The sequence below is a fragment of the Neolamprologus brichardi genome, chromosome 13 (genome assembly GCF_056152115.1).
Source record: "Neolamprologus brichardi isolate AB-2024 chromosome 13, ASM5615211v1, whole genome shotgun sequence".
In the NCBI taxonomy this organism is placed as follows: Eukaryota; Metazoa; Chordata; class Actinopteri; order Cichliformes; family Cichlidae; genus Neolamprologus; species Neolamprologus brichardi.
In genome coordinates this window covers 14,457,912-14,485,671 of record NC_142116.1, presented here as the reverse complement: position 1 = coordinate 14,485,671, position 27,760 = coordinate 14,457,912, and the positions used below count along the sequence as shown (strand labels likewise).

The following is a 27,760-nucleotide window of genomic DNA, read 5'->3' as shown; positions in this document are numbered from 1 at the left end:
AAAAAAAAAAACTTGAAATGTTCACAGTTTGTCATTGTCACAGCTTGGATTTGACAACAGGGAGCAGGACTCTGTAATCTGTCACTGACAAGTTAGCTCCTGTGACTTCATTGCAGTTTTTTATTTTTAAAGAATCAGCAATATGCCATAACAACCTGTAAAGCTTTTTTTAACATGTAGAGGATTAGATGATGCGCTTTTTCACAGTTCCAACCATTTGCTGCTATTATCGCTTTAACACCCATCTGGCTCCCAGCACCCTAACCTGCCTGTGCACAAGCCTGTAGCAGCAGAACAAGGGAGTGTCGTGGAGAGAGAGAGAGAGAGAGAGAGAGAGAGAGAGGTTAGAAACCCTCTTTTTTTATTACATTTCCTCCGCAGTGAAAGAGGAGGCAAGATGGACACTCCATATCTCCCCGCTGCACCAGAAAACTCATCTAAATGGAAAACACATTGTCTTCATTATTTTGCGAGAGCTGAAAGAACGGGGTTGTCATGGTAACAGCCATCTGAGTGAGCGCAAGCGGGCGGCCGAGGGGCTGGTTTTAGGGCCAGAGGAATGGAGAAAGAGAGAGAGAGGAAAAAAGAGGAGGAGGAGGTGGAGGGAGGGGGGGAGGAGGAAACAAGGAGTCAGGAGAGGGGAGGAGGTTTGGTGGGAAGAGAGGAGAGATGAAGAGGGTGGAGATCAAAGGAAGACAATAGAGATGGAGGGAAGGAAAATAGGAAATTGTGGGGTTAAAGACACAGAGAGGAGGAAAGAGAGCAGCGGGTGTGATGGAGAGAAGACCGAGGAAAGGAGGGGAGGGTTTGTGAGAAGAGCCAGACAGTGCAAATGGCCAGTTAGTGGCTCTGGGAGAGCAGCTCGGAGGCCCTTATTAATTTCAAGGGGGCAGCAAGATGGTAAGATTTAAAAATTTAGGAAAGCTCGCCACAGCCCCGCTGGTGCGTGCCACAGTGTGTGTCTGCGCATGGGAGCGCATGCCGATGTCCAGTCGAGAGAAAAAAGGTGGCTCATATTCGAGGAGCGGGTAACCGTCGGGTTGAGGTTGCAGTCTCCTGCCACTTCAGCTCAGCCGGCGCCCCCAGTGGTGATTGACAACCTGCTCGCCGGCGTCTTTATTAGTTGCTCCCTGAGAACAGCCCCTGGCAGCAGCAAGCCCAACACCAACGCCCTTCATCAAATATTTACCCCGTCTGAATCTACAACATGCACCAAGGCCACATCAAATAAAACCAAGTGCCAAAGCGATATCTAATCCAGTCCAATCCCTCTCCTTGTCAACTTCATTCTCTTCCCTTTTCTGATGCTGGGTGGCTTTTCCTGATGCGACTGTCAGTTTAGCATCAGCTCGAGGATTAGAGAAGGAGACCTAGATGATTGTTTATTCAAGTTGCTCCTCTGTTTTATAGCCACTGGCGTAGATATGACTGAGGCCTGACACAACATCATTTTGGCAGCCGTCGGGTGATTAAGGAAATTAAAGTAAAAGCTTAAGTCTTTGTCGTGTAAATACTTCCCCCTGGGGTATTTGGATTGGCTTTAACATCCATTAGGATTTGACATACAACCTCTTCAAAGGAGCACTATCATTATCGTTATTGTTTGCGGTTCAAAAATGGGACGGAACTGAGAAACCAAAGGACTGTCAGATAGATTTATTTATCACAGATGAAGCCATCATCACTTTTGGTAAATGCCTCTCCGCTGTTGTCCGTGATGCATTGCGTTTTTTTGGGGGGGGGGGGGGGGGGGTGGTGTCAGTCATGTGGCTGGGGTAAAGTATATTTCTTCACAAAAGCATCCAGATCCATTGGCGATAGAGCTTCGCGGGATTTCTCAGCGGATGGGGGAAATTATGTTTGTCTTTTTCTCTCATCGGTTCCCTCCAGATGTGCAGTCGTGGTCAAAGGGATGGACGAGGGCTGCGGCTTGTGATTGACCAGCACTTAGAGAAAGAGACAAGCACGCTCTCGGTCGACTGTTTGGCTGCTCTGGCTGGCCAGCTGTGTGGCTGCCTGTAGGTCTTAGTGATTCATGTCACACTGTAATTGGTTTACCTGCTCCCTGTGTGTCTGCGCTCTGAGAGGACCAAAACAAATTACCCAAGGATGACCTCTCGCCATCTCCCTCTCTCTCTCTGCTGCTCTTCAAGCCCCCCCCCCCCCCCCCCCTCCCTGTTTGCCTCACCCTGCCTCCACGTAATATGTTGTGTGAGTGTTTTCCGTCTCCCCCTCTCTTCCCATCCATTTGTCGCGTCCTCCTGAGCTCTTTCTACATATACCTTGAATCTCACAAACGAAGTCACAGCAGAATATGATTCTTTCATAGGAAAAAATGTACACACATTTAAAGCCTCTCGAGGTTTGGTGGCGTTTGCTTATGAGCGTGCCCGCTATGTCACACATCACCACATGTTACGCACACATGCATGCGTGAAGATAAGCTGATGTGATGGACTTGAGATGACAAATAAACACACGCACACCCCGGTTGGAGTGCTTTGTAGCTCCGAAAGAGTGTTTTGTAAATGCTGCAGTGAAGCACATTAGCCTTTCAGCGCTGTTTTTATTTATTTATTTTTTTTGCGCTCACTGTGCCAAATAATACCTGTGTGGATTGTCCCTTCAGTGAATGAAACTGGTGCTCTGTGTACACCATTAGGCTGTTTCATTTTCACAGCGAGCAGATGTTTTGTGTTGTTTGCTCCTCTCGCTCTCGCGCGGCAGTGAGCAAACTCTCAAAGAACAAGATGAATGCGCTCTACCATCTACCTGTGTAGGCAGGTCTCGCTATCTCTAAGGTTATTTAGCGGTCTCTGTAAAAATCCTCTGTCAAAGGATTTCACTCAGAGCTTGAAAAAGTGATTTGTTTGGGTTTGTTGCATCTCTGATACACACTGTTCTCGTATGGGAGGCCCTGGTGCATGTACTGGTAAACATCAAGTCTTGTTTGAGTGTCCTTGAACAAGTCCTTTATTCTGTGCCGACTCCAGGCAATGCTCGGCTATAGACACGGCAGTCGGAAAATCAATAAGGATTCTGTAGCTTTTTTAGATTAACATTAGAATATCTTAGCTGTTTATTTATTGCTGGATAGCAGTAACACATGCCAAGAACAAGTCATTATAAATTATAGTACTTGTAATCTGATGAAGGCATGTGAACTTCAGTGACCATTAATTGCCAACTTTTCTTTTTTCTTTTCTTTTCTTTCTTTCTTTCTTTCTTTTTTTTTTTTTTTAGGTATTTTCACAAAATACCTAAAGGTAAAAAAAATGCCTTTTTACCTAAAAAAGGCTTTTGATGAAGACAGGACCTTTAGTAATTAGTAATGTTAATGATTTGTGGTAACTGAATGAGGAAGGGAGTACTTGGTATCTGTGCTGTACTGTTATTACTGTGGTTTTATTTTGGAGCTGAAAAAATTTGCTCTTGTAAAAGTGGCAAAAACTACAGTTCCCTGAATGCCCGCAAGGGGGCTCCCGTGTTAGAATTTTTTTTTGTACAAATGCACAGTTTTGTTAACCACCGCCCTCCCATAAAGCTAGGTAATGTTTTATCTATAACACCCCCGTTTGTATAAAGACTATAAAGACTTATGTCTTCTTTGGCAATATGCTAGTAAAAGAAGCTTTAAGTACACTCTGGTAAGTAAATTTTTAAGCCTTTTTTTTTACTAGCTAAAATTATATTAATAAAAATATTATCAAGCTTTCTGTTTTTTTCCACTTATCAAAATCAGGGTTGTTGTCGGGCTGGAGCATATGCTAGTTATAGGTGGGAGGGGTTACCTCCCCTCTGTGTTAGCACAGGGCTAACACACCTAGCCAGCTAGCTAGCCAGACCTAGCATTACTCTTTTGTCAAAATAGCATCATATTGTGTTTAAAACAAATGAATACAAAGGCAACTGGGTATGGGTTAGAATGTAAAGTTACATGCAAAGGTTAGTCCACATGTTTATAGTTTAACTTCTGGAGATTTAAAAAATATTATTTATGGTTTAAAGGCTTTGCCCACAGGGATAAATAAAGGATGTTCAGCAGAAGCTGGAGCACAGTGGGGCATTTTGTTCCACTATGTGCAAAGAGGTTGGACTGCGAGCTTTTTTTTGTAAGATTGTGCATTTGGAGTGTCTGAGACAAGGGGAGTGGAGGGCAGGCTGGCACAGATATATTTTTGCTCTCCCTAATGACACCAATACCATTTCATGGCTTAGTGAGCAGATTGAATCACACTCACTCTTTGTAAGTCTCACCCTCTGCCCCTGTCTCTCTGTTTCTCCTTCCTGCACACACTTCATCACTCTCTCCTCACACAGACATATCACATGCGCATTCATATGCTACCGTACACTGATGTGTTACACTCACCCTGGTGGATGTTGTTTAATTGCATTTGGGTCAGCAGTTTGCCAGTGCTGGACATGGAATTTGTCAGTTTACCCATTCAGCAGCCACAGGGGGCGGTGTGTGAGCTAACAGCTCTGCTGGAGTCAGGCCCATAAGGTTAGCTTTACACAAGCCTGTCAGACTGCACTGTCAATCACTCTCCTCTCCTCTCCTCTCCTCTCCACTCACACATTCCTAAAAACATACTAAACTTCCATTATCCCACTTAATAAACTTCAGACTCGCCTCTGAAGTCCTGAAGGCTACACACACTGTCATAATGTTACATACACACACACACACATATGCTCAATTGCTTCGTCTCTTTTGCATCTCTAGTGATAGAATCTCGCCTTTGGTGACAGTGGAAAATCATATGTGGCAGCCAGGACATACAATCTCCCCCAGTTGGTATTTTTAGTCCTCAGGAACTGGAACTGGAACATTGTATGGAATAAGGAGTTCATTCATTCATCATGTGATGCTCAAAGCTCTGTTCTGCTCATGGATGACCTGATTTTTGTATCTCATGGTTAGATAAATGGCCTTTCCTTATTATTCCAGTATAGACAATACAAATGTAAACGCAGCTGGACCTGAATAATAATGTGACAAAAGTTTGTGCTATTATGTTAAAATATGGGATTAGGTGTAATTGAGCATTTAGCTTTATAGTTATCGGGTGGTAGAGCTCAACTTGCAACCCGGGATTTGTCCACTGTAATGCTGTCAAAGCGCAAGCGCAAGTATGACAAAGCATACCTTTATTTGCACATGCAGCACACGGAGAGTATGTGCAAATAAATGTCTTTGGCCATTTTGTTGCATACTAACTCCCCAGGGAGCCTCGAAACTCTCCTCTCCAGGTTTCTCTTTGTTTATAGGTGATGCATAGAGAATTTATCAGAACTTTTCCCCTGAAAATAGATTTCTGATGTGGCTGAAACGTTAGAGAGCTAAGAAGCTCACAAGCTCCACAAAGCTGAATGGAACTACAAAGTCAGTGGATAATTATCCGTGAATTTCTCTCAGCGGGGAATATCTTTCACAGACAAAACTATATTTGACCCATTGTTAATACAGAACATTTCATTAAATATTTTGTTTTCCTAGTTGGTTCTGAAAGTGGTAAAACATTAAAGATAGCAAAGCTTTGTAGAATTATCTCACTACTGGCTTTGTGTTACTTATATTTCTAAACTTGTCCTGGTAGAGCTGAAATAATCATAAGTTTAACCACCTGTCGACACTGCTTTAGTGCTTTGTGCTGTGCAGAGGTCTTGAGCCACTCCTTATGTGTGGTTTTTTTGGCTTCCAAGAAGTCATTTTTTTGTTTTGCTTTTTAAAGACAGTATCAAACCTCCAGGCTTTCTGAAGGTCTTCCAAAGTTTTTCTTTGGTCATTTGCTGGTCCTTGTACCTGACCGTTTTTAGAGTCATGTTTTCTTTCACTTAACACTGACCGATGAATCGTTCAAGCATAAGAACAGCACACAACTCAAGGGGTGAACCAGTGTTGTGGCTACATATAAGACACAGCTTATGAGAAAAAAATTAAATTGTATCTTTAGGCATTTTGTTACAAAAAAAACACCAAATACAGTATTTTTGGTGATTCTCAAAACTTGGCATATCTCTGCATTTAACAAAATTGAGGAAACTGGACAAATAGAGGAGAAAAGAAGAAGTGGCAGGTCTAAAAAAAAGTACCATAAAGTCATGTTGTTAAGTAAAAGAAATCCAGCAAAGACTTGACACAGGACCTGAGATCATCTGGTCCTTGAGTTGATTAATGTACTGTTCACAGAAGCCTCATCAGAAATGGTCTCAGTGGAAGGATGGCTGTCATTCATAAGCAGGAAGCAGAGAGAAAAGTCTTATGGAGTGAAATCGTGTTCAAGGATAAAGGTGATCATAACAAATATTGACTTTCAAGCCTGTTAGAAGTGTACAAATTCAATCTCCGTGTATGTTTGCCAGTGTTTCAATAAACTGCTGTGCCTATTTCTTATTTTCCAATCAATATATAAATGGCTTAAGACCTTTGCACAGTACTGCAACTCATGAAAACTTATTTTTCACCTTATAAACAGAAAAATAAATCAAAAAGATCATTTAAAAGGTAACTAATTGTAGCAGCTGTCATCACCATGACTGTGTTAATTAAAATTAACTTAAAAGATTAAAGGATTCAGTTCTCCATTCACTTAGCACATGGTGCTCCTTTTTTGAACTTACATATAGAGTGGTGAAATAATCGTCTGTTCCCGGGGGTATCTGGTGGTGCATACCTTTAATATTCCACAACAGAAGCTCCATATTTATAGACGGCAGCAGAGCCGCTCGCATATCCCCACATCACCGCTGTTTGCATTGCAGTGTTGGGTGTCACATAGCTGCCCGGTGCTCCTGTGGTTGTCACATTAAAACAGAAGATAAACAAACAGCAACATTTAGAGTTTATTTTTTCCACCCCTGGGACAAGTCGTTTCACATTTTTATAGAGGCTGGTGGTTGTGATGGTGTAGAGGGTTTGAGTTTTATAAAGCCCAGAGGGAGCGATATGACTAATAGTTGGCTTTGCTGAGAGGGAAAAGGAGAAGGGTAGAGATTAGCGGAGGAGAGGATTAGCAGGGAGTCAACAAAATAGACAGAAACAAGGCAGAAAAACAAAGATATGAAGATGCAAGGAGGTTTGTAAAGAAAAAAAAATGAAGAAAGCTGACGACAAAATGGAGTGGACTGGAGAATATAAAGAAAATAGCTGCTGTATGGCATTGTGAGTTTGCCACTAAAGATAATAACGTGTATGTGTGTGTGAGAGAGAGAAATGGCTGGTGGCTTTTTTACAGACATACTGAGAGCAGAGATTGTGGGAGGGAGAGGTAAAGAGAGGCCATCACAGCTGAGTGGTGTTGATTGGCCTGTTTGAAAACACATGAACTGCACACAGGGAGAGAAAGAGAGGGAGAGAAGCTCGGTGCACTGGGATAAAGTGTCGCTCTGTGCCGTGCCACGCTGCAGCCCAAACCACATTAGAGCAAATGAATCCATTCCACCTCCTGTTATGGCAGCTCCCACACGGGGCCCCGGGAAGGAGGAGGGAGAGAGGGAGGGAGTGAGGGAGGAAAGAAGAGTGGCAGGAGGGTTGAGATATGAGGGATGGGGAGAAGAAAATGATAGAATGGAAAATGGAAGGTGGTGTAAGGGACTCGCATGCTGGGTGGCTCTAATGATGTCTTGGGGGGCTGTAGGAGAGGAGAGCGAAAAGAAAATCTGTGGCCATATGACTGAAGATGAAGAGGAGGAGTGAAGATCCCCCGCTGAGTCCAGAGAACTGAGTTCTCCTTTTCAAAATGAAGTTGATCACTGGTCAGACTTCATCAGATTGCTCTTTTTTGTCATTGTTCAGAACTCCCCTCTGCACTTCACCTACAGCATAGATTCAGCATTAAAGCAGTATATAATTTTCCACGCGGTTATGTAAAAGCCCTTCATTATTTTGAAATAGACCCGTCCCGAGGCACCGTGAAACCTTTTCCGACTTCAACTTTAAAAAACGTTAAAGAAATTTCAAGGAATCGGCGACAGCATGTTGCACTTACATGCGTAGCTGCAGAAGTTTGGGTCCTCAATAAGGCAGATAATTTTACATCACTATTATTTATCAACAGGCTATAATTAAGAACTAATAAAATAAATTATAAGGTCCTGCTATACTCCCACAAGGAGTTTATTTTGCACATGAATCTTTTCATTCGTCATCTCATTTACATCCTTTTGTCTAAAGTACAAAAGCGAATTGTAAGGACCCAACTGCCGACCTGCAGTGACTGACAGAAACAATGCAGCCTTTGTAAAGATGATGAGCAAGTCATCAAAAAGTCATATGGGATTATGACTAATGCTCTGTGACCACAGAGCTAAGTTAAAGCTAACTTTGGACCTATTATTATGTATTACTGGCACGCTATGAACCTATAACATATTTAAATGTGCTTTTAACACGTTTAGTTGTTTTTTAAGTGTGTGTGAACAGATTATTTAAGTGAGCGTCAGATTGGCCCTCGAGGGAGCAAAGGGGCCCGTTCTTTCATCAGTGCACAGCACACAGCTTCTACAGTTTTAGTTTGTAACGTCAGCTGATATCTGCGCAGGTAATTTTGCATTCATTAGCATCTCACTGCTTGCACATTGATTTTGGAGAATACTGTGATTGACCTATCAAGGCGCTGATTGCAACCATATCATCCAACCCTGCTCCTAATGTATTCCCACGCAATGCACAGCACTGCGATGTGTCACAAGCTCCTGCACAGCTGCCTCCGTGTAACGACCGATCACATTCACAAAGCTCGCTGCACTCGACAAAGGTGGTAGTCATTTGTCTGAAATGAGAAATCACTCGCGCTATGAGCGATCGTACGCTTTGTCTGTGCACGTGCATGCTGCTGCTGTTGATAATGAAGAGATCATTTCAACACTCTCTTTTTTTGTTTCTCTCCATCTCTTCTCTTCACCGAGCCTAGCCCTTCTTGCCCTCTTCCTGCCATTCTTCAGGGCCTTTCATATCACTGTGCTTTTGTTTAGGATTGCTTACTTCTTGCCCCGATTCTCCCAGCTCGTTTTTGCTCAGAAACAGAAAGAGAAGGAGGGAAACAACAAAAAAAAGAACACAAGCTTCCTTGGATGTTAGCACTGCTTATATTTTGCTCTTACTCTGCACTGATTCATAGCAGCATCCTCCCACTGCTTTTTTGTAGAGAGGTCGTAATATGCACATCATAATTGGATGTGTAATGCTTTCCTTTGCACCTCGGGTAAGCAGTGCTGACTGTTGCTGATTAAGATGTTGGGAAGACAATAAAGATTAGGCAGGTCTGTCTGTGGCTTGTGCATGCTCAAACAATGATGGAAGTTGCCCAAAAACAGAAAAATATAACACTGGAAAGGAGGGGGAAAAAAGTCAACTGCTACACTAAGACACACACATAAGTTTTTTTTTCCCCAGCCTAATCAGTGAATCTGTGGAAAACTGAGAGCAGAGATTTCAACATTTTGCGGTAAAACATTTAGCTTCCCCTCCCAGTGATCAGATAACAGATTAGCGTGTTTCGTTTTGAAAGTACAGGAGGAGGAGTGAGGATGTGGGGTTACTGGGAGATGTTGTGCTCCGTCTACAATGGAGCATCATCTGTTACGCAACACATTACACGGGCGTGTGCTGCTGGGTGGTCTGACAGCCCGGACGGTCGGTCAATCAGGTGAATTGGCTTCTAGTCTCAGTTACAATGCCGCTGACTGAGCGCAGCCTGGCCAACCAGTCACATTTCCACCTCATTTTCCTTTCAGAACCTCAGGGCCCATCTTTTCATCGACTAACAAAAGAGCTGTATGTTGATGGGGAGGGGAAGGGTGTGTGTGTGTGTGTGTGTGTTGGACCTTGTGAAAGTGCAACAGAGGGAAGGAGGGAAAGATGGTTAAAATATGTAGCTATCTCCACCCCAAAGCCTCCGGCCCTCCTCTTTTCTTTCTAGTCTTGATGTGTTGGGACAGCAGGAAGGGGAGCTGGAGGAGAAACAGTTAATCAATAGCCACAAGGTCAGACGGCCAGCGCTGGGCCGAAGTGTGCCCTGTTAGCGGTCTGTGGAGCTGCCTGCTTGCTGAAGGGGGATTTGTAGCACTTGTCAGGGCTTAAAGGAGGCCTCTCTGGACCACTTGCTCCAGGTGTAGTGTATAAAAAGAGACATGCTGGTTAGCAGCAGGAGAGGGAGACATCTGCTGGACGCTGGGAGGCACAGCAGCATGGCAGAATTAGGCCACACAAAGTTAGGGGTCAAGTTTTGCACAGTCAGAGTGACTTTGTGGCTCGCACTGTACGTATTTAGCAGTTTCCTCAGGACAGTCAGCGCCCACACCGCGCAGCGTGATGAGACATTTCCCTGCCGGGCATTTCACAACATTTGCTCCAGAATTCCTTGTTACTCATGCAAGCAGTGTATTGGTGATGTTCAAGACTTTGTAAGTGCACTCTGTGTAACTCTAATCTGGTAATGCTTAAGCTCGGAGGATTAGTAATACAGTCTTATTCTTAAAGTGTTGCTTTGAAGTTTTACCTTTACGTTTAATCAAAGTGAAGAATTCAAGCTTTTGTGTTTACATGCTCTTAAGTGCGAGAGTGTGTGTGGGTGCGCGCGCATGTGTAAAAGAGAGAGAGTGTGCATATTGCTGTGCTCTTTCTAAGATCGGTGCACAAGACTGAGCGCTACAGATGAAAACTCTCAGGCTGAGCACTGTGTTTCGATCGTGTTTGTTCTTTCGCTCTGTTTCTCGCAGCAGGGGATCTTGGGGGACCCTTTATCAGTGCTGAGCAGCTTTCCACCCCCACCTGTGGTTTCTCTGTTGGCCTTTTGTGTGGAGGAATGTGAGGCGGACCAATACTGATAGAGATAAACACAGAGGGATGGTGAGGGACGGGGGCTTCGCTGGCAAATCAGCACGATACCCATTAATCCAAATCTCAGCATATTTCTCTGAGATGCTCAGAAAAGTGAACGCACGGTGGCAATTGTTTATGTTGTTGCAAAGAAAGAGAAAAAGAAGACCCTTATCTTCTGTTTGATTTGTTTGTCCACGGCACAATGAGAACTTCATCTCTGAGGGTTGCTAACAGCTGTCTTTTCTCTTTTGCAGTGTGAGACTTTTCTCACATAGTTAGCAAAAAAGCTGCAAAAGTTTCCTTTCAGTTTCATCGTGTTTCCGTTTGTCATTAATGCTGCTGCTGCAGGACATCTCAGTTTCGTGCATTTGCCAAAAATATGCGCTCGAGGCTGATCAAACCCTTCAGTGAGTCAGCGCGTAAACAAGCTGGCTTCTCAGTTTGAAAAATTTCTTGAGCTACTGTTTGAAATTTACAGCCTGCAAACTCTGCACGCACTGGGGGACCTGACAGAAACCTGTTGTAACAGTTGTACTTCTCCCCATCCTCTTCTTTTACAGAGTAAAACAGCTCTTTAATGGAGTCCCGATAGAGACATCAAGATGAACACGCTACCATCAATGGACCGGCACATCCAGCAGACCAATGACAGGCTGCAGTGCATCAAACAGGTGTGTATGCAGAGCAGTGTGTAGAAGCCCCCTCTCCTCCTCCTTGTTTTACTCCTTTGCAGACACAGTTTTTAGAGGCAAAGACAGAAGAATGTACATTTCCTCATCCTTCCTGCATTACTTTCTCCCCTCAGCACCTTATTTGGGCATCAGTTTTTCTGGCCATTAGCTCCAGTCACACAGATCAAGTTGCACAGGGTCATAGAGCGAGAGAGAGAGGGGGAGGCAAATCTGGCAGCTAACACAGGAACAGACTTCAAAGCGACTAGCAACATAACAGCCCCCCTCCCTTCTTCTCCTGGTCCTGTGTTCTCTTACTTCACGTTCCTGACTCTTGACGTTTGCCTACCCTTGTTGTGGTTTTGCTTAAATACTTCTTTGACTGTCAGCTTTCAGGAGACTCCTCACAGACACACATATATACAGACAGACATAACCCAGGGCTACCGCCTCTGCCTGTGATTAATCGTCTACAAGAGCTCATAGACTGGTTGGCTAGCTGGCTGGCTGTGGGCATATTCATTTATGCTACGTGGGTGTGATGCTTTATATCTGAAAACATCCATATGACACCATGCCTTAGAGTGACTCAGTGAATGATGGAGCTTCTTAGCTCGTGATTTTTTGCAATTTCTCTTTACCCATTGTTGAACCTCCCACCTCCACCCCCTTATTCACGCGTTCCCTCCTAAACTCCTGCGCACCTTTCATAATAACCTCCATCTGAACAGGCTCAGATCGCCTCGGCTCTTTTGCACGACACCAAATCTTGGAAAGGCTCTGTTTTTTGAAACGTCAGCTCATTTCAAGTGAATACAATTTGAAGTAACTGACACTGCTCACGTCTAAAATCCCCCTCGCTTACTTTCCTTGGCGTCACCGATAAGCCTGTAATAGGAGGATTTAACACGTCTGGCTTAATAAACGCACTAATTGTAGTTTGTTTTATGTACTCCTCAGCTTTTGCTGTAATGGAGCTTGTAGTAAACCTGACTTCAAAGGCTCTGAGCTACTCATTGAGCGCTGAGCTTGTGGTAGCTCTGCTAGCAGGGTGTTGTTTTGGTTTGGGGAAAGCCGCTGGCACAGAGCAAGCTGTTATGCCCTTTTCTGTGTCGTGTTTTTTTCATGCAGCCAGGTAAGCACTGAACAGCCTGAACCGCTGCTGGCCTAAAAAGAGGAGTACGTCGGTCCGTCATCTTGCTGAGGACAGTCTGTCAGACGTCTGTCTCTTGGTGTGCTAAAGCCCCATCACTGCTGCGGCTGCGCTTCTCTCTCCCCCGCTTCCCAGTTCTTGTCCTCATCCAACCCTAAACAACAACAGGAACAGCTCAGGCCCCATCCTCCTCCTGAAACTCAGCTGAGCTGTTTCACTCCGCTGTCCTCCCCCTCACACCAGAGTCGAGGTTGTCAGGCAGAGTTGGTGGCGAGCGCTGCGGCAGGAGGAGCTGTGAGTTCAGATCTAGACAGACAGCCCCTGCTGTGCTAGTTCTGATTCCTCTCGCGCTGGAGGTTGATACGCCTCCCATCAAGCAGCAATAATGCCAGATTATATCACTCATCTAGAGCAGGCTCCTCTCCTCCCTCTCACTGAACCTCGACGAGAGCATCTCTCACTTTCTCTAACTCTTTCTGCTTTTCTTCGTCATCAGTCAGACTCCTGTGAGAGTCTACAACTAACTCTATAATGCCTAATCTTCACATCACAAAAGATGAGTCACTCAAGGCCTCTCTTGAAGCCCATGATATCGTTGGACGCTCTCAGAGATTTTCTCAGTGGGCGGGCACCGGCCTGACACGTTGCATTTGCAACGAGGAGTCCCTTTTGTCACACGTTGCCAGAAAGCTGCCCTTTCAGAAATGCTCACCTCTGCTGCCCCCTAAAGACAATAGTTCTACCTTCTTTCCAAGAGCACACAAAACATAACGCTTCAGCTCTAGATGAGAATAATAAATGCTTTCAAGTGGGCTCAATCTCGCCGAGTGAACGAGCTGCAGCTCTGCGCCATTTCAGAGCTATTAACCTCCTGAGCCGTGAAGAAAGGGAGCCCAATTTTAAAACCGCTTATTGTGTCCTGCCAGCCTCAGTAGCCTTCAGACACTGGGAAGAAAAGACTCAACTGTTTCAGGCCTCAGTGAACAAGCGAGAGAGACAGACAGAGACTCAAAGAGATTAGACAACACACCAACGGCTCGTATTGAGTCTGCACACATAGCTGCCAGGACCAAGGTTGTTTTCTTTGTGCACAGCCAAGTCAGCCAGTGGAGTAATGGTGCCTGGGCTCTGTTACACTGAGAACAGGCAGAGAATGAGGGGAAGTGAGAGAAGGAGAATTGGAGGGAAAGATTTGGTTGCTGTGTGGGTCATGGGGGTGAGGGATGGGTGTTGCCAAGAGAGATTAACAAGAAACACTGGCATCATTGTTGATATGGGTGTGATCTTCTTCCCACATTGCGGCTGAGCCCTGAGTGGGCGTATATTGGAAAGAGTCAAGGTCCTCACAGGGTTGCGGAGAAACACAAGACATTAAATCAAGGCAGTTTAAGAGGGGAGAACAAGGCTGCAAAACTACTTGGGTTCAGTGTTTTTCCAATTTGTACTTAATGCGAAAAAAATAACACTCATTATTTCCCATTGTCTCTAATAGCAGTCTCCTTTCTGTCTGTTTGCACAGCACTTACAGAACCCAGCCAACTTCCACTCAGCGGCCACAGAGCTGCTCGACTGGTGTGGAGATCCCCGGGCCTTCCAGCGACCTTTCGAGCAAAGTCTCATGGGATGTCTGACGGTACGCAAACACTAATTATGGTTTTTGTTGAGTTTTTCAGGTACTTTTTTGAAGACAAGGAAAACAGTAATTAGATTTGGATAAGGATGTGTCCACCTCTGAGGCTTTTAGCCGACGTTTAGGATCGTATACACACAAGTTTCGTGTAATATTCGTGTAGATATTTCAGATTGTTTTACAAAGCTGTTAATAGCACGTTGTAATTTGGATCCAGAGGTGATCTAGCTGCTTAGGCTCTTGACAGAAGTTGTCGTCAGCTGCTGCTACATTGTGCTGTGCACACACAAAACCACACACATACACAGAAGAGGTATGAAGAGGTTTGTAACTACCCAGTCACCTCTGGCTATCGCCTTTCAGTTCGCTAGCTGCTGCTCATCGATCTGGGCACAGGGCCAGAGAGCTGGCTCTCACCAGGTGTGTACAAACCTCTCACACACGTACTTACATGCGCAGCCATGTGTGCGAGCCCTTAGAGCAAAGACCTGCGTGTTTCACGTGTTTATTGCAAAGATAAGCCTTTGCAGCACTGAAAGAACGCTGTTCCCAGCCCAAGCGTTCACGTGAGCAAACAGACAAATGCTCATTAATGTGTAAATCACAATAAAAGCCTCTTAAAGGCCGATAAGGAGCTATACAATCGAGCCCCCCACTGAGATCCCTCTCAGCATGGTGCGGTTTCCATCAGCTAAATTGTTTCGTCAGACTTAGAGCAAACTGCTGCTTATCTGGAGAATTAGAACACGCAACAAGTCTGTGCATTCTTTCAGGATTTTGTCTTTGTGCCGGTTGTGTATCAGAGATCCAAAGAGAAATTTAAACATGACTGTTAATTGAACGCATGCTCCATGTGGAGGACATCGTCTGTTCCCCGGGGGCTTTAGAATCAGGAAGAGATGACGCAAATAACAAGTATTGCACTGTTAGAATCACTTTACATGACAGGTGTAGTGTTTTTTTGTGTTTTGTTTCTTTCTTTATATTTATGCAAAATGTGTGGGCGGTAATGTAGTGGATGCAGACATATGTATTATTTTTGTATATGATTCCACAGTTTTCTAAATTCTCCCACGTAGTTCACAAGGAGCCGTCTTTCACGAATGACTTCAACAGCAGTTAAAAATAAACTACAAAACTGATTCCTTTTCTCTTTGGCAAATAGATAAACAAGAAAGTGAGTGGCCTACTAACCCTTTCAGCACCTCTCACAGCGCTGTTTTCATATTGACAGAAATATGTGCTTGGATGCACATCCTCAGAGGGAGATTAAGCTGAAAAAGGCTTATGAGGTGAAACACTGTTAAATCCATGTTGAATCTATGCTAGCCTCTGTAACTGGCTGCCTGCCTTGTATAAACTGTAGGGCAGACTCACTCACGCAGGAAATTAAGCCATTGACAACAACACGATTTGACCGTTTGTCAGAATAGTTTGCTTAATCCTGATGTGTCCTGAGCAGCTTCAGATGGATATAATGCAAGTTGCACTGGAAGTGTAGAATTGCATATTTTATTCTCCTGAATCGAACAATCAAATAAACCCTATTATTGACATCATTTCACCAGTTTTCTCTCTTTTTTCACCTCCCAAGCTTTTTACACTATTGTGCACAAGTGTCGAGCCACCTCTCTTTTTTTGTGTTTTGCTTCCAAGGAGCCAGACTTGCTTCTAATTGTTTAAAGTGTTTTTGAGAAACATATTTTCTTTCTTTCTTTGGACATTGGCTGCCTTTTGACTCATTTTAAGTCTACTCATTATAAATAATTATTTTAAGAGGAAGGTTTTTAGTGTGCTTACCCCTGTAACACTGGCCTATGAATCATTCAAGCATAAAAAAGGAACCTAACTCACAAGATGAATCAGTGTTGTGTCTACATATAACAGGCGACTTAGCAAAGAACCAGTTTTAAGTTGTAGCTTTTGGCACCTTGTTACTAGCATCCTGTTGCAAAAACACATCATTTGTTCCCTTTTTTGTTTAATCTATAAAAAAAATGCCAAAGTTAACACAGCTTAGCAGGCATAAAGTATTTTTGCACCAATAAGATGATTCCCAAAAACCTGTTAGCTTAAAACCTGCCACCTGATAGATGTATTTGCTCCTTCAGTTCATCCATCTACTGTTCACCGAAGCCTTATTATAAATGGTCTCAGTGGAAGGGCGACTGTCAAGAAGCCATTCTTCAGGCTGAGATATGCCACTTTAGATAAGACTGTTCTAAAATCAGTCTGATGGAGCGACAAACTCAAATTTGAAATTTTATATCAATATATATGGAGGAAACTGGAAGAGAGGTGCAGCAGTGACCGTATACAGGGATCTGTTAAACACGGTGGAGGCTCTGTCATGGCTTTGCGCTGCATTTCACCCAGTGGTGTTTGGGTTCTTGTTAAAATGATGGAAAAGTCTGATTTTGATTTACCATGCATTACAATCTGGAGATCCTCTGATTGCAGCAAAGATCCTCATCTTTCAGCATGGCAATAATCCTAAACACACTGGCAGAGCAGTAAAAGCATAACTGGATAGAAACGTGCAAACTATTCCAATTTTGTGTTTTAATAGTAGATGGATTAGAAAAACTTAGACATATTTACCCGCTAACTGAAGCTTGAATCGACAGAAAAATACCCCAATATCTATTATTTCAGGTACTTTCAGAGCAGACAGTTCTGGAGACTATCCAGAGGTTAGTCTGGACATCCCCTGGAACTGCATACCTTCCTGTTTTCATTTGAGCCACTCATAGAACATCTGGGGCAATGTAATATCCGGCCAGCAGCTGGTAATGCACAATCACCTTGTGATCTTTTTATTTATTGATTGATTTTTTTAGTTGGGTGGTGGATGCCTGGTAGCGAGTACAGGGGAACTCCTAGTGAATGTGTGTTTATATTGGGCTCTGCGCAGTCAGAATTACATAGTATTTCCTCTGTTGCATATAGATTCAACAAAGCCTGCACTTTTCAGTATGATCTCATAAAAAAGTAAAAAGTTACTAGCACTATGAAAAAGTCCCACATTCTCCTCATCTGTTTGGACATCTGACTCACGCTCCGGCTGGCTGGGTGTCGCGCTCTAGCCAGTTCACTTCCTGGTCAGTGCAGACTTGTTTCAGGTGACCCTTCATAAGCTTCTGCAGAGTGACTGTGGTTTGGCATTCTCGCCTCTCTTAGAGGAGGATACAGTCATCAAACTCGTCCCAACTGTGGATCATTGGAGCGATCCAGACTGCAGACTCCACATTAATCTTACTGTCTGTCTTTTCGTGTGTGTATTTGTGTGTGAGCATTCACTCTTTCTGAAGAGAAATGAAGTTTATTTACAAAAGTGGCTCAAAATATGAGCACAGTTAATAAATTCAGCAGTCGAGAATATTTAGAAATTCAACTTGGGGACTTTTGATAGATAGACAGCAGCTATACTCACAATCCGCTGCTCTTTCTCCAGGTGGTGAGTCGCGTTGCTGCTCAGCAGGGGTTTGACTTGGACCTGGGCTACAGGCTGCTGGCTGTATGTGCTGCCAACAGGGACAAATTCACTCCTAAATCTGCAGGTAAGACCCATCACTTAGAAAAAACAACAACTTTTCTTTATATACAAAACAAGTCACATATCATAAAATCACATTTTAAAGTCTTATGCTAACAGACAGTTTAGCTTATTAATTAAATAACTGTATAGTTTCAATAAATAAAAAGAAAATAAATGTCTGTTAAAGTCACCATGAATCTGTGGTTGGTTGATTTCTACCAGCAACCACAAACATCACACAAAAAGTCCATGGAGCATTATAATGTGAAGTTATTTTTAGTTCCCATTAAACATTGATGTGCTATTGAGATGAGCCGTCTGAGAGGTAGCCTGAGAAAAAGAGTCCACTCAACAGTGTTTCCGCACTGCGTGCGTGCAGCCTACACGCACATACACATGAAGCCAAAAGAGAAAGAGTGAGCAGTAATGCTATCCTCAGACATTTATCTATCAAATCCAATTTCCCCCGATCCATACCTCCCCTCCCCGCCTCTCCGCCTCCCACAGTCCTGCAGGAGCTGCCTGTTCTTGTACATTTGTCAAAGTGAAACATGCAGAGGCGGGAGAGAAAGGAGAGAGAGAGAAAGAGATGGATGGCTGGAGAGGTGTCGCTGATGTGTGCTGGACCACTCGCTCTGCCTGACAGAAACCTGACAAAGCTGTTGTCAGCCAGTCAGAGCACAGATAAACCTTTATTTGGCGGTTGCATGAGTAGGAATAATAAGAGTCAAATATTTTGTCTGGTTTCTTTGTTTTTCTGACAAGTTGAACGTGTGTCATTTGTCGGAAAACAGGAACTGCAGTTATGTCAGTAACGGTTTTGAAATCTTATCCCATAATTCCTCATACAGGCTACAGTTAAATGTGTTGCAGTTAAATGTGCAGAAGGGAGTTTCTGCTTTGTTTTTTTGTCCAAAGTGTCCGTGATATGAACATTTGCTAAGGGTGAATATCAGCTTTCAGTTGTGGCGGGAAGCATCTTGTTGGGAGGAACTTAAGTGGTCAGACAGACGTCATTGTACATTATTGATTGTTGTGTTTCTCTCTCTCTCTGTCTCTCTCTGTGTTCCTGCGTTGGGATAATATGATTGTTGTCCAGGCCATGGCACGGACTGGCTGGCAGGCTGCCTGGCTGGGCTGGGCTGGGCCCGACTGACAGTCAGAATCATCTTCAGGCCTGCTGATGGTTCTGGGATCTAATAGAAGACAGCACGAGGGTTTCAGGAAGAGCTGTTTATGTACAGGAGACAAATGGGTACTATAGTGTAATTATGCGGGGTTGGGGGAGGGATGTGAGATATGATGCAGCCAGCCATTAAACAGGGCAGACAGGCTGCTGGGGTGGGAAGCAGATATGACTCAGGGCAGATCTTACTCACTGAGCGTCCGTCTTAGCTCCCTTACAAGGACGTCTGTCTGAGAAGCCAGACAAGGGGATGACAGCGGAGACAAGATGTGTGCATGAAATCAAAGATACATCCATGCGCTCAGAAAGAGATGCAGGGAAGTGTTGGCTGTTTGTGTGTTTTCACCTGCCTTGCGTGCGCGTGTGTATGTACGTGCATTTATGCATGCGTGTGTGTCTAATTGTGCAGCTCCTGCACAATGTTGTTGGAGTCTGCATGGCGACAGAAGCCTGTGAATCTGACACCTGAGAGCCCAGACAAGGGCCAAGGAGTCTGGGATGCTATCTGTAGGCTCCTCAGGGATGGAGGCAGACTGCAGATCAATCACACTGACACTTTCTTTGAAAGCATCAGTCAAATAAGAAATTGATAAAACAATTATCCCCACCCTCCATTTGAGCAGTTCAACAAAAACATTTAAAATTATATTTGTGTGTTTTTTTTTAAACTGCAGCCACAAATGACTGTAGAATGAATGCAAATAGATGCTGAGTGAACATATTAGAAACGAATCACTAAACTTTTAGGTTTCCAAGAAGGCTAATTTTGCATTTTAATTTTAATTAACTCTTTTGTGTGTCTCAATTAAGTGTCTCACAAGTAATTGAACCCATGAACAAAGTACAAAGACATAGTTGCACAGTATGAAAGTATAAACTGCTGACTGTGAGATCTGTCGAGTGAAGTAGAAAGATTTTCAGCAACAGCAGGCAGCTGACGATGAGCTGTCTGGAGATTGTGACCCTGCAGTGAAGCCTGGGGGATTAGTATGTTGCTCTAATCTGGAATCAGCCAGAGAAGAGACCTATCTGCTGTTAGGCAACATAGCATTAGCACTGTTAACTCTCAGAACCAGCAAAGATACACAGCATTACTGCTGTTAGCATAGTAGGATTGTTAGCACTGATGTTTTGCTCCATGTTTATTTTATTTTTTTTGGAGTAGGCATGCTATAAGCTCAGGTTAAAAGAAAAATAAACGTAAGTAAATCTGTGTTTATGTTTTACACCCAATAATCTGTAGTCTAGCACAAATATGCTTACACCTCAGAGGTTCATTAGATGATAGAGGCGCCCTTTCCACCTTACAAATGCACAAAACACAACACATAAGAAATTAGATTAACCACATAATCTGTCGAGGCTTTTTCTGCTGCCTTTTTTAGCGAATCTGCTACTCTGAATATAAACTCATAAACAGTTAGTTATCTTCCTTTTATGAAGGAAAAGCTTCACAAATTGTCACCAAGATCAGCTTTAGTTATCTGCAGTTATCAGCTTGTCACTTCATCTCCTTGACAATATCTCCTCCTGTTGTTTGTACTCGGATTACATCTGAAGTGTGACTTGGATTGTTTTGAATGTGTATATGTTTCCAGCGTGACTCGACATGCCCTGGATTAGAGGCGGCTCCTCCCTGGAATGGTAGCTTTTTTAGCTTTAATGTTTAAGATACACACAGGTTGCTGCTTGTTTTCCCTTTGTCTAACTCAAAGACGTAATAGTTATTTAGACTGGAATCTCGAGTGTTATTGTAATTTACACAGAAGGTTAAAGTCCCTATCCAAACAATGATTTGAACTGTAAAACCTTATCTGCATACATTAAAATGAGATATTTAACATTTTTTCCAGGCCTTAACATGGCATAGACTTAACTCTAGCTTTCGTGTAATGCTATAAATATATATATGATTTTGCAAACTAGTCCCCACCCCCTCCTTCAGCAGCTTTCCTGTAGCCTGCTCTCCTGTACTAGCAAGTCTCGCTCACAATACTGGTTCCCGGTGCTGAAGTTTTAAGCAGTAGGTTTTTTCCTCCTGCTTAGTTTGTGAAAGGAGAAGTCAGTAAAACAGAAAAGGTGCTTTTCCAGTCAGCGGAGGGGAAAACGCAAAAACAAGAACCATCGTTGCCAGGAGAACACGGAACAATGGCAAGGTGCTCAAGGTTAGAACTAAACAAAGCTTTCATCTCAACCAGAGAATTTAGATGGATGTGCACTTGTTGGAAAGCTGTGCATAACAAGTCATAAACTCAAATACATCATCTTCACATGACCTGTGTCTCCTCTCCTTTCTCTCCTCTCTGTTTGTCTGTTTCACAGAGATACTCTTGCACAGTCTCACAAAAGTTTGTAAAATAGTAAGTTATTATTTAAAAATATTTTCCTGAATAAGTTTGGACATTAAAACTACTGGGTTAAAGCTATGGTCTAAAACTGTGAGGTTGGGTTTAGAAAAAGATTGTGCCTTGGATTAAAATACAACGTTTTAAAGCTATGGTCACTTGGTTGCCATGGTGACGCATACCCGCTTTGTCTGGATTAATCAAATGCATGCTAAAGAGATATGCTTCTTATTAAGATAGGTTACTTACAAATGTATAGGTGGGTAGAGATTACTGGCTGATATTAATCTGTCTGTGTCTGCACTTATAACAGCAGATAAATGAAAATTTATATACAAAGACGAGGTGGGAGAAACACCCTTCAACCATGTTACGAGTGTTGACGTTGCATTGTTTGCCCACCAGAGGGCGCTTTGAATCTTCCACGACACATATTAGCAATGCCATAAACACAACCACGAGCGTAAACAAGTAAATAAGTAACTACGCATAGCAAATGTTAATGAAATCTGTTTATGTTTAGTGTCTCTGAAAGAAAAAAAATATCAGCTAATATATCAAACTATTGGTTAGTTTAAAAATCACCAATATCAGTATCGGTTTTAAAAGTCCTATATCTGTTAGGCTTTAATGGATATGTCTGCATAGCAGAGCATAAACTAACTACTAACTACATTATCATTGGTGTAGTGGGCGATTTTAGATCTACGAATATCTACACAAGTGATCAGTGTGTTGCGTTGTGTTTTGCATGTTAGGGTAGTTTCCCTGCTTCAGCTGGTTAACAACGAGTATTTGAGAAAAAAAGAGGAAACAATGATGAGAAGGCTTTGTTCGAGGTGGCTGGTGGAGTCCCTTCCACCCACTCGACTGACAATCTGACATTTATGAAATTTATTGGCAAAGCTGGTGTTTCTCTGTCAGTCAGCGGAGCACGCTCAGAGCTCAGATCAGGAAAACAGCCGCTCTGCTGTGTCAACAGTGACAGAAAACTTCCAGGGTGTGGCTGTAACTCACCCCCATGTCCTGTGAAAACACACACTTCACTAGCCAGTAAACTCCCTCACTTTAACAAGAACTGCAAGAGAATGAGTCCTCCTATTAGCCTCTGTGTAGGCACACCGTGTGAGCGCCTGTGCGTAGACACAAACCCTTGTCTTTCTTCTCTTAGCCTACAACAATCTGACATGTCTTCCACTTATCTGCTTCAATTTACTTTCACCTGATTGATTTTCTCGGCCCGTCTTTCTTTCCATCTTTGAGTCGTGCATGTGTATGTACAACTAGAGGAAGGTGTAGGCATCCTTTGTTACTGACCCAATCAACCTTACAGACTTTTATATTTAATTACTGCTGAGTAAGTGCAGGGCTCTGAATTATTAACAGGAAACTGGGTTTATTTTTAGCAGACGTGCCTCTCTTCTGACACTCTCCAGTGGTTCATTTTAGATGATGAAACCCCTTTGCAACCCCCAAAACTACCTTCAGAACTTTACTATTAATTTTATAGAAATAAAACTCACGGGGAAACACTTATTATGGAAGCTGCATTTGCTGCCTCTGGCTGATTGGGCCCTCTATCACACACTCCTTAATTGGTTTGGTTTATACAGTTACAAGCGAATTCATTTTAGTAATATCCCAGCTGACAGGACAGTGCAGTTGTACTCAACACACACACACACAGAAGACTTTGTTCTTGTCAAAACCGGATGAGCAAATGATTTAAATCCTCCTTTTGTTCAGGGTTGACTGATCTGGCACCCACATCTCAGGACCTCAGCCAACACCCCCACCCCCACCATCATCTCCCCCCCAGGGGCTTTCGACACACCCTTTTAAAGTTATATTTCTGGCCAACAATGCCTCTGTTGTGTCTGTGCGTTTCGATTATGCGTGGGACATTTGTGAAACTGTTAATGACTGCGTACGCTGCACAAAAACCACACAAAAGAAAAACTTTATTCAGCTGTCACGAGGCCCGTGGGCTTTTCCCTCTTCTTTATTTGACTGTGCGGCCCCATCTTAGCATTTAGGTAAGGGCAGCGAGAACAATGTCAGGTTAGGTCTTTCCTGTTCATTATTAAGAGGTGGGCGCGCAAAGACAATGAACTCAGATTCACCCTTGTGTGCCTCGCATTTTTATTCATCTGCTTCAGATATTCTGCTAGTCTCTGGCGTGTCTTCTTAGCTGGATGCGCAAAGTGGCCGCTGTCAGTGGCCAATTTTATTGTCCTGCGGGCAGGAGTCCCCCTCTCTGATAAGCCCGATAACTTACTTCTTGTCTGTCTTTGAAAAGATTGATCTTTTTTTCTTCTCCCACTTCCTTCCTCGTGTGTAGGCTTCCAGCCAGCGTTTTAAGCTCCACCCATTTATGCAAGTTTGCAATCTGAGCTTGCAGGGTTTTTTTGTTTTGTTTTTTTTTCTTCTGGTTTTCTTTGCCCTTCCTGACAAATGGCAGTCACATTGCTGGATCATGCATGTGTGTGTTCCTCAGTGAACTGTGTAACAGCTTAGACAGACAGAGCAATGGAGAGCTAGAACCTACACATCAATAACGGCACCTTACAACTGAGGTGAGAAGCGCTGCAAATATCTTGCCGTCTCTATCGCTAGTCCTGTTTGTCTGCGTCGCCTCGCTGTCTTTATCTCTTCCTCTCATCCTCCCTCCTCCACTGCTCCCTCTTGTCTATCCACCCCCCCTCCTCCTCCTCTCTGCTGTCTCAAGAGTGTGTTGGAGCCGGTAGCAGGTACAGCAGGAGCCCATTAGTGCAGAGCCCTGCTCTGATTGGATAAGCTGGAGAAACTGGGAGACTGCCTCTGAATAATTGATGTGCATTGTGCAGACGCTGGACAAGGGAAAAAGACAGATCAGAGAGCAAGGAAGGAGAAAGAAAGCGAAAAGAGAGCGAGAGGGAGAGAAGGGAGAAAGACAGGAGAGGACAGAGGAAGTAAGAAAAGAGTGAGCAGAGTGAGAGATCTGTGCAGAGAGTGAGAGTGATAAGGCACAGGCACAGGAGGCTTGGAAGCAGCAAAAAGCTTTGAGAGTTGCCACTGGCCTCTGCAGAAATAGGAGCATTTGTGACACTTGAGTCTTTTCTCTGCGCTATGAAGGGAATGAGATGAGATGTGCAGGGACTTTGCCCGGCTCTGGGTAAGTGTCAGAGAGAGTGTGTGTGTGTGTCTGTGTGTGTGTGCTCCCCCCTCCACGTGCCTCTCTAGCACAGAACTATTTGGCGTATTAAGCGAGTGTGTTTGTATGCATAGCGGATGATCAGGGGGTTAGCAGAGGCCAGTTGAGCAACTGCTTTTGATCTATGATTGATACAAGAAGAAAAAGCAACAATTAGCTGCAGTGTTTCTTTAAAGTATGTTATTTTAGTACATTTAAAATAGGAATAATCATTTCAGCTGTGCCTTGACATTTGTGCATTTCAGGCTTAATAATACAGGCTTCTAGCTTTGTAGTAGTGTAACACACCAGAGAGGATCAGAAGAGATCAGCTGACCACAGGTTGACCTACATGCTGTTCTGTCATAGGGGTTACACTGACTGCCTGTTTCATGTGTGCAAACACACACTTCACAGTGCATTACACTTAGGCTGTTTTACGTTTTATCTTGAGTTAGGATTTAGGGTTGTCAGTTTAATATTACAATTATAGAAATGCTACAGTGCTACACTATGATTGTATGAGCCCTGGTGGCTATGCAGCATCGTATAGCTAGTAAAATCCTTCAGATTTATGAAATGTAAGAGAGGTCGTGCTCATGTTGGTGTTAGGACTACGTGCGTCAGTGTCCCTCTTTCAGTCAGGAAAAGATGACCCACTTTTCCATTGTGGATTCTTTTTTTAAGTTGTTGACCTGTGCTTGGAGCCAGAGCCTGTCTGCTTGTCCACTCATTAGGAGAGAAGAAGGGAGAGGAGGAAGGAGGGGGGTGTAGAGTGTAGTCATGGAAGGACAATGCAGTTGGATGAGTACACAGAAAGGCCTGGTTTAGTTTTTCTTTTTTTCTTTCAGTCTTTCAGTGATGCTGAAAAGTGTTTAATGTCCGCCGTGTTGTCAGCTGTGCGTCTTTTAAAGGGTAACAGAATTTGAATGAGCAAAGGGCAGCCAGGCAATAAAAACATGAGGACGCTGCAGGGTATTCAATCAGTGTTTAATCTAACCTTAAAACTGACAAGTTAATTAGCAAATGGCCCTTGTAAACAATATCGTAACCATTCACTGACCGGCGGTTAAAAAAAAGAAAAGAAATATACATATTTATATTATGGCACAATATGACTTCCAGCTAGCGGTAGTGGCGCTGCAGCACTTCCTGTTAGCCTGAGCAGGGTGTAAACCACTGAAACCGTCTGCATCCTCAACCTCGCAGCCACATGCAGCCGCTCTCCCCCTCTAGCCTTCCTCCTTTCTCTCTGACTCCAGCGCTTTGTTTGTATCACTTACTCCACACACTTTGGTGAACTCCAGTGAGTGCACTCTGAGTACTTCCCATCAGGCTGTTTAGTGACTCATTCCTGACATTTGAACTGGATGTGTTTGTGTGCGTGTGTGTGTGTGTGTGGCCTACTTTGTTTTTGCAGTTTGTTTTGCCATTTTTTTTCTTTTCTGTGAATCATTACCATGCCTTACATGTGTCACTCCACCCACCACGAGCAAGTGTGGCCCGAGCGAAACTGCGTTCGATTTATGACTGGAGAATCTGAGCAAGGGATTTCTGGCAGGACAAGCCGATGCCGGGTATTGATATGATCAGTGGGGGAAGAGCAATAGGGCAGGACAGCAGGAAGTGTTTCAGGAAACAGTGAAATTCTCCATTCTTGGCGGTGACTTCCCCCATCTAGTCGAGGTGTGCTGATGGCCTCTCATGGCCGCTCCTCGTGAAATCGCTGTTTACTGATTCATGTGCAAAAAAAAAAAAAAAAAAACCCAGCTTCCGTAGCTGGAATTTCATCACTTTTTAATCATTGTCTTAGATTATGAAAGAGCAGCCGCGGGAAATCTCAGAATTTCTGATTGTGTTTTTCACCCTAATGATTTCATTGAAGCAACAACAGTGTGAGATGAAAGACTCATTGTGGAAGTTGAGACAAGTAGCGTGTCTAGTTATAATTAAGCATGTGATATTTGCTCGTTCCCTCCAGTGGTGGCGAGCTGCACGTGGCTGATAAGAGCAGTTCATTCACAGCTTGCTCCTCTCTGATGTTCTTTCGAGCTATTCGAGGTGCTTTACTGTTTAAGCACATCTTCCCCGACGCCAAGAGACCGAATGTGTTTGTTTGCTCACCAGCACAGACCGCAGATTTCATATTTACTTTAGCTGCTTTTCTGTCCTTGTATGCGAGCATGCTTGTTTCCAGATTCCTTTGAGTGCAACAGCGCATTTTGTTTTATTGTGGATTGTGGCTGTGTGATCACGGACGGATGCTGGTGACCCCCCAGGGCTGAGAAGTTTATGGAGGACATGCTCTGTTGCATCTGATGCAAGTCACCTGATTTTTATACTCCCAGTTATAGCAAATGTAACCAAAGCAAGCATGAAGATTTCCCCGCACGAAAGATTTAAGGGAAGCAAAACGAGTCCGCAACTATTTAAGTTGCATGTCCCTGTAAAAAAGCTATTTCAAGGTTTTGGACTTTTGGTTGGTTAAACAAGCAGTAAATAATCTGTAGATTAACCAGAACGTATATTTTGATTTTACTGAACCAGCATTTTAGGGATATATATGTGTTATATACAAAGGATTGGCTTGTATTTTGTAGTTTAATATATTATATATGGCACACATAATGAAAATATCTATTGCATTAGAGCGACCATTTAAATCTGCAATAAATACTATGGCAGGAAATGTGAATCTTTGCAGGGAGTCTCAGTCAAGCTCAGCTTACCTGCAAATGGATACATTAAAAACATAATAAAGAGTGTTTTTGGTGGCAGCACGGAGATCCTCCAGCACTTTCAACCTTCTGCTCAGATCTAGCCATCATACTGCATTATGTTTGGTGTTTATTCTGATTCTCATAACTCTGCCACATTTAAAAATGTGTAATTTGAACCCCACAGAAACCAGCACCTGCAGGAGATGTCAGAGTGATTCAGGTAGAGCTACCCTCCCTTTTGGGCTGCAGCATCTCTTTTGGCTTGTGACCCACACACACACATCCAGGGGAGGAGGGGATCTGCCTACTCCCTCCATCTCCACCTGTCCTCTTGTCTAGCATCCTTCCATCCATCCTCCACCCCCCCCTCTGTCCTCATATCTGGTGTACAGCCAGAGGTTGAGGATGGAAGTCTTCCCGATGAGGAAGTCGCTTTGCTTTTCAGTTCAAATTAACAAAAAGCAATAATCAAGTCTTTTTGAAAAATCCAAACAAAACGAGGCACTTTCAAGCTAGA

At 43.5% G+C, this 27,760-nt stretch overlaps 1 protein-coding gene across 6 annotated transcripts in view; it reads left to right on the top strand.

Annotated features, from left to right (window-relative positions):
• zmiz1a (zinc finger, MIZ-type containing 1a) overlaps positions 1–27,760 on the top strand; it is a 104,297-nt gene that overhangs the window by 61,884 nt on the left and 14,653 nt on the right. For 4 of the 6 annotated variants that reach the window (XM_035904695.2, XM_087850198.1, XM_006783808.3 and 1 more), the window contains 4 exons: positions 11,389–11,499; positions 14,172–14,285; positions 17,737–17,842; positions 27,428–27,463. In XM_035904695.2, coding sequence (XP_035760588.2) covers positions 11,431–11,499; positions 14,172–14,285; positions 17,737–17,842; positions 27,428–27,463 — 325 coding nt within the window. In that variant the 5' untranslated portion in view covers positions 11,389–11,430. Of the gene's footprint in view, positions 1–11,388; positions 11,500–14,171; positions 14,286–17,736; positions 17,843–24,179; positions 24,506–27,427; positions 27,464–27,760 lie in introns of those variants that run through there. The other 2 variants (XM_035904694.2, XM_035904696.2) reach the window with 2 other exon arrangements.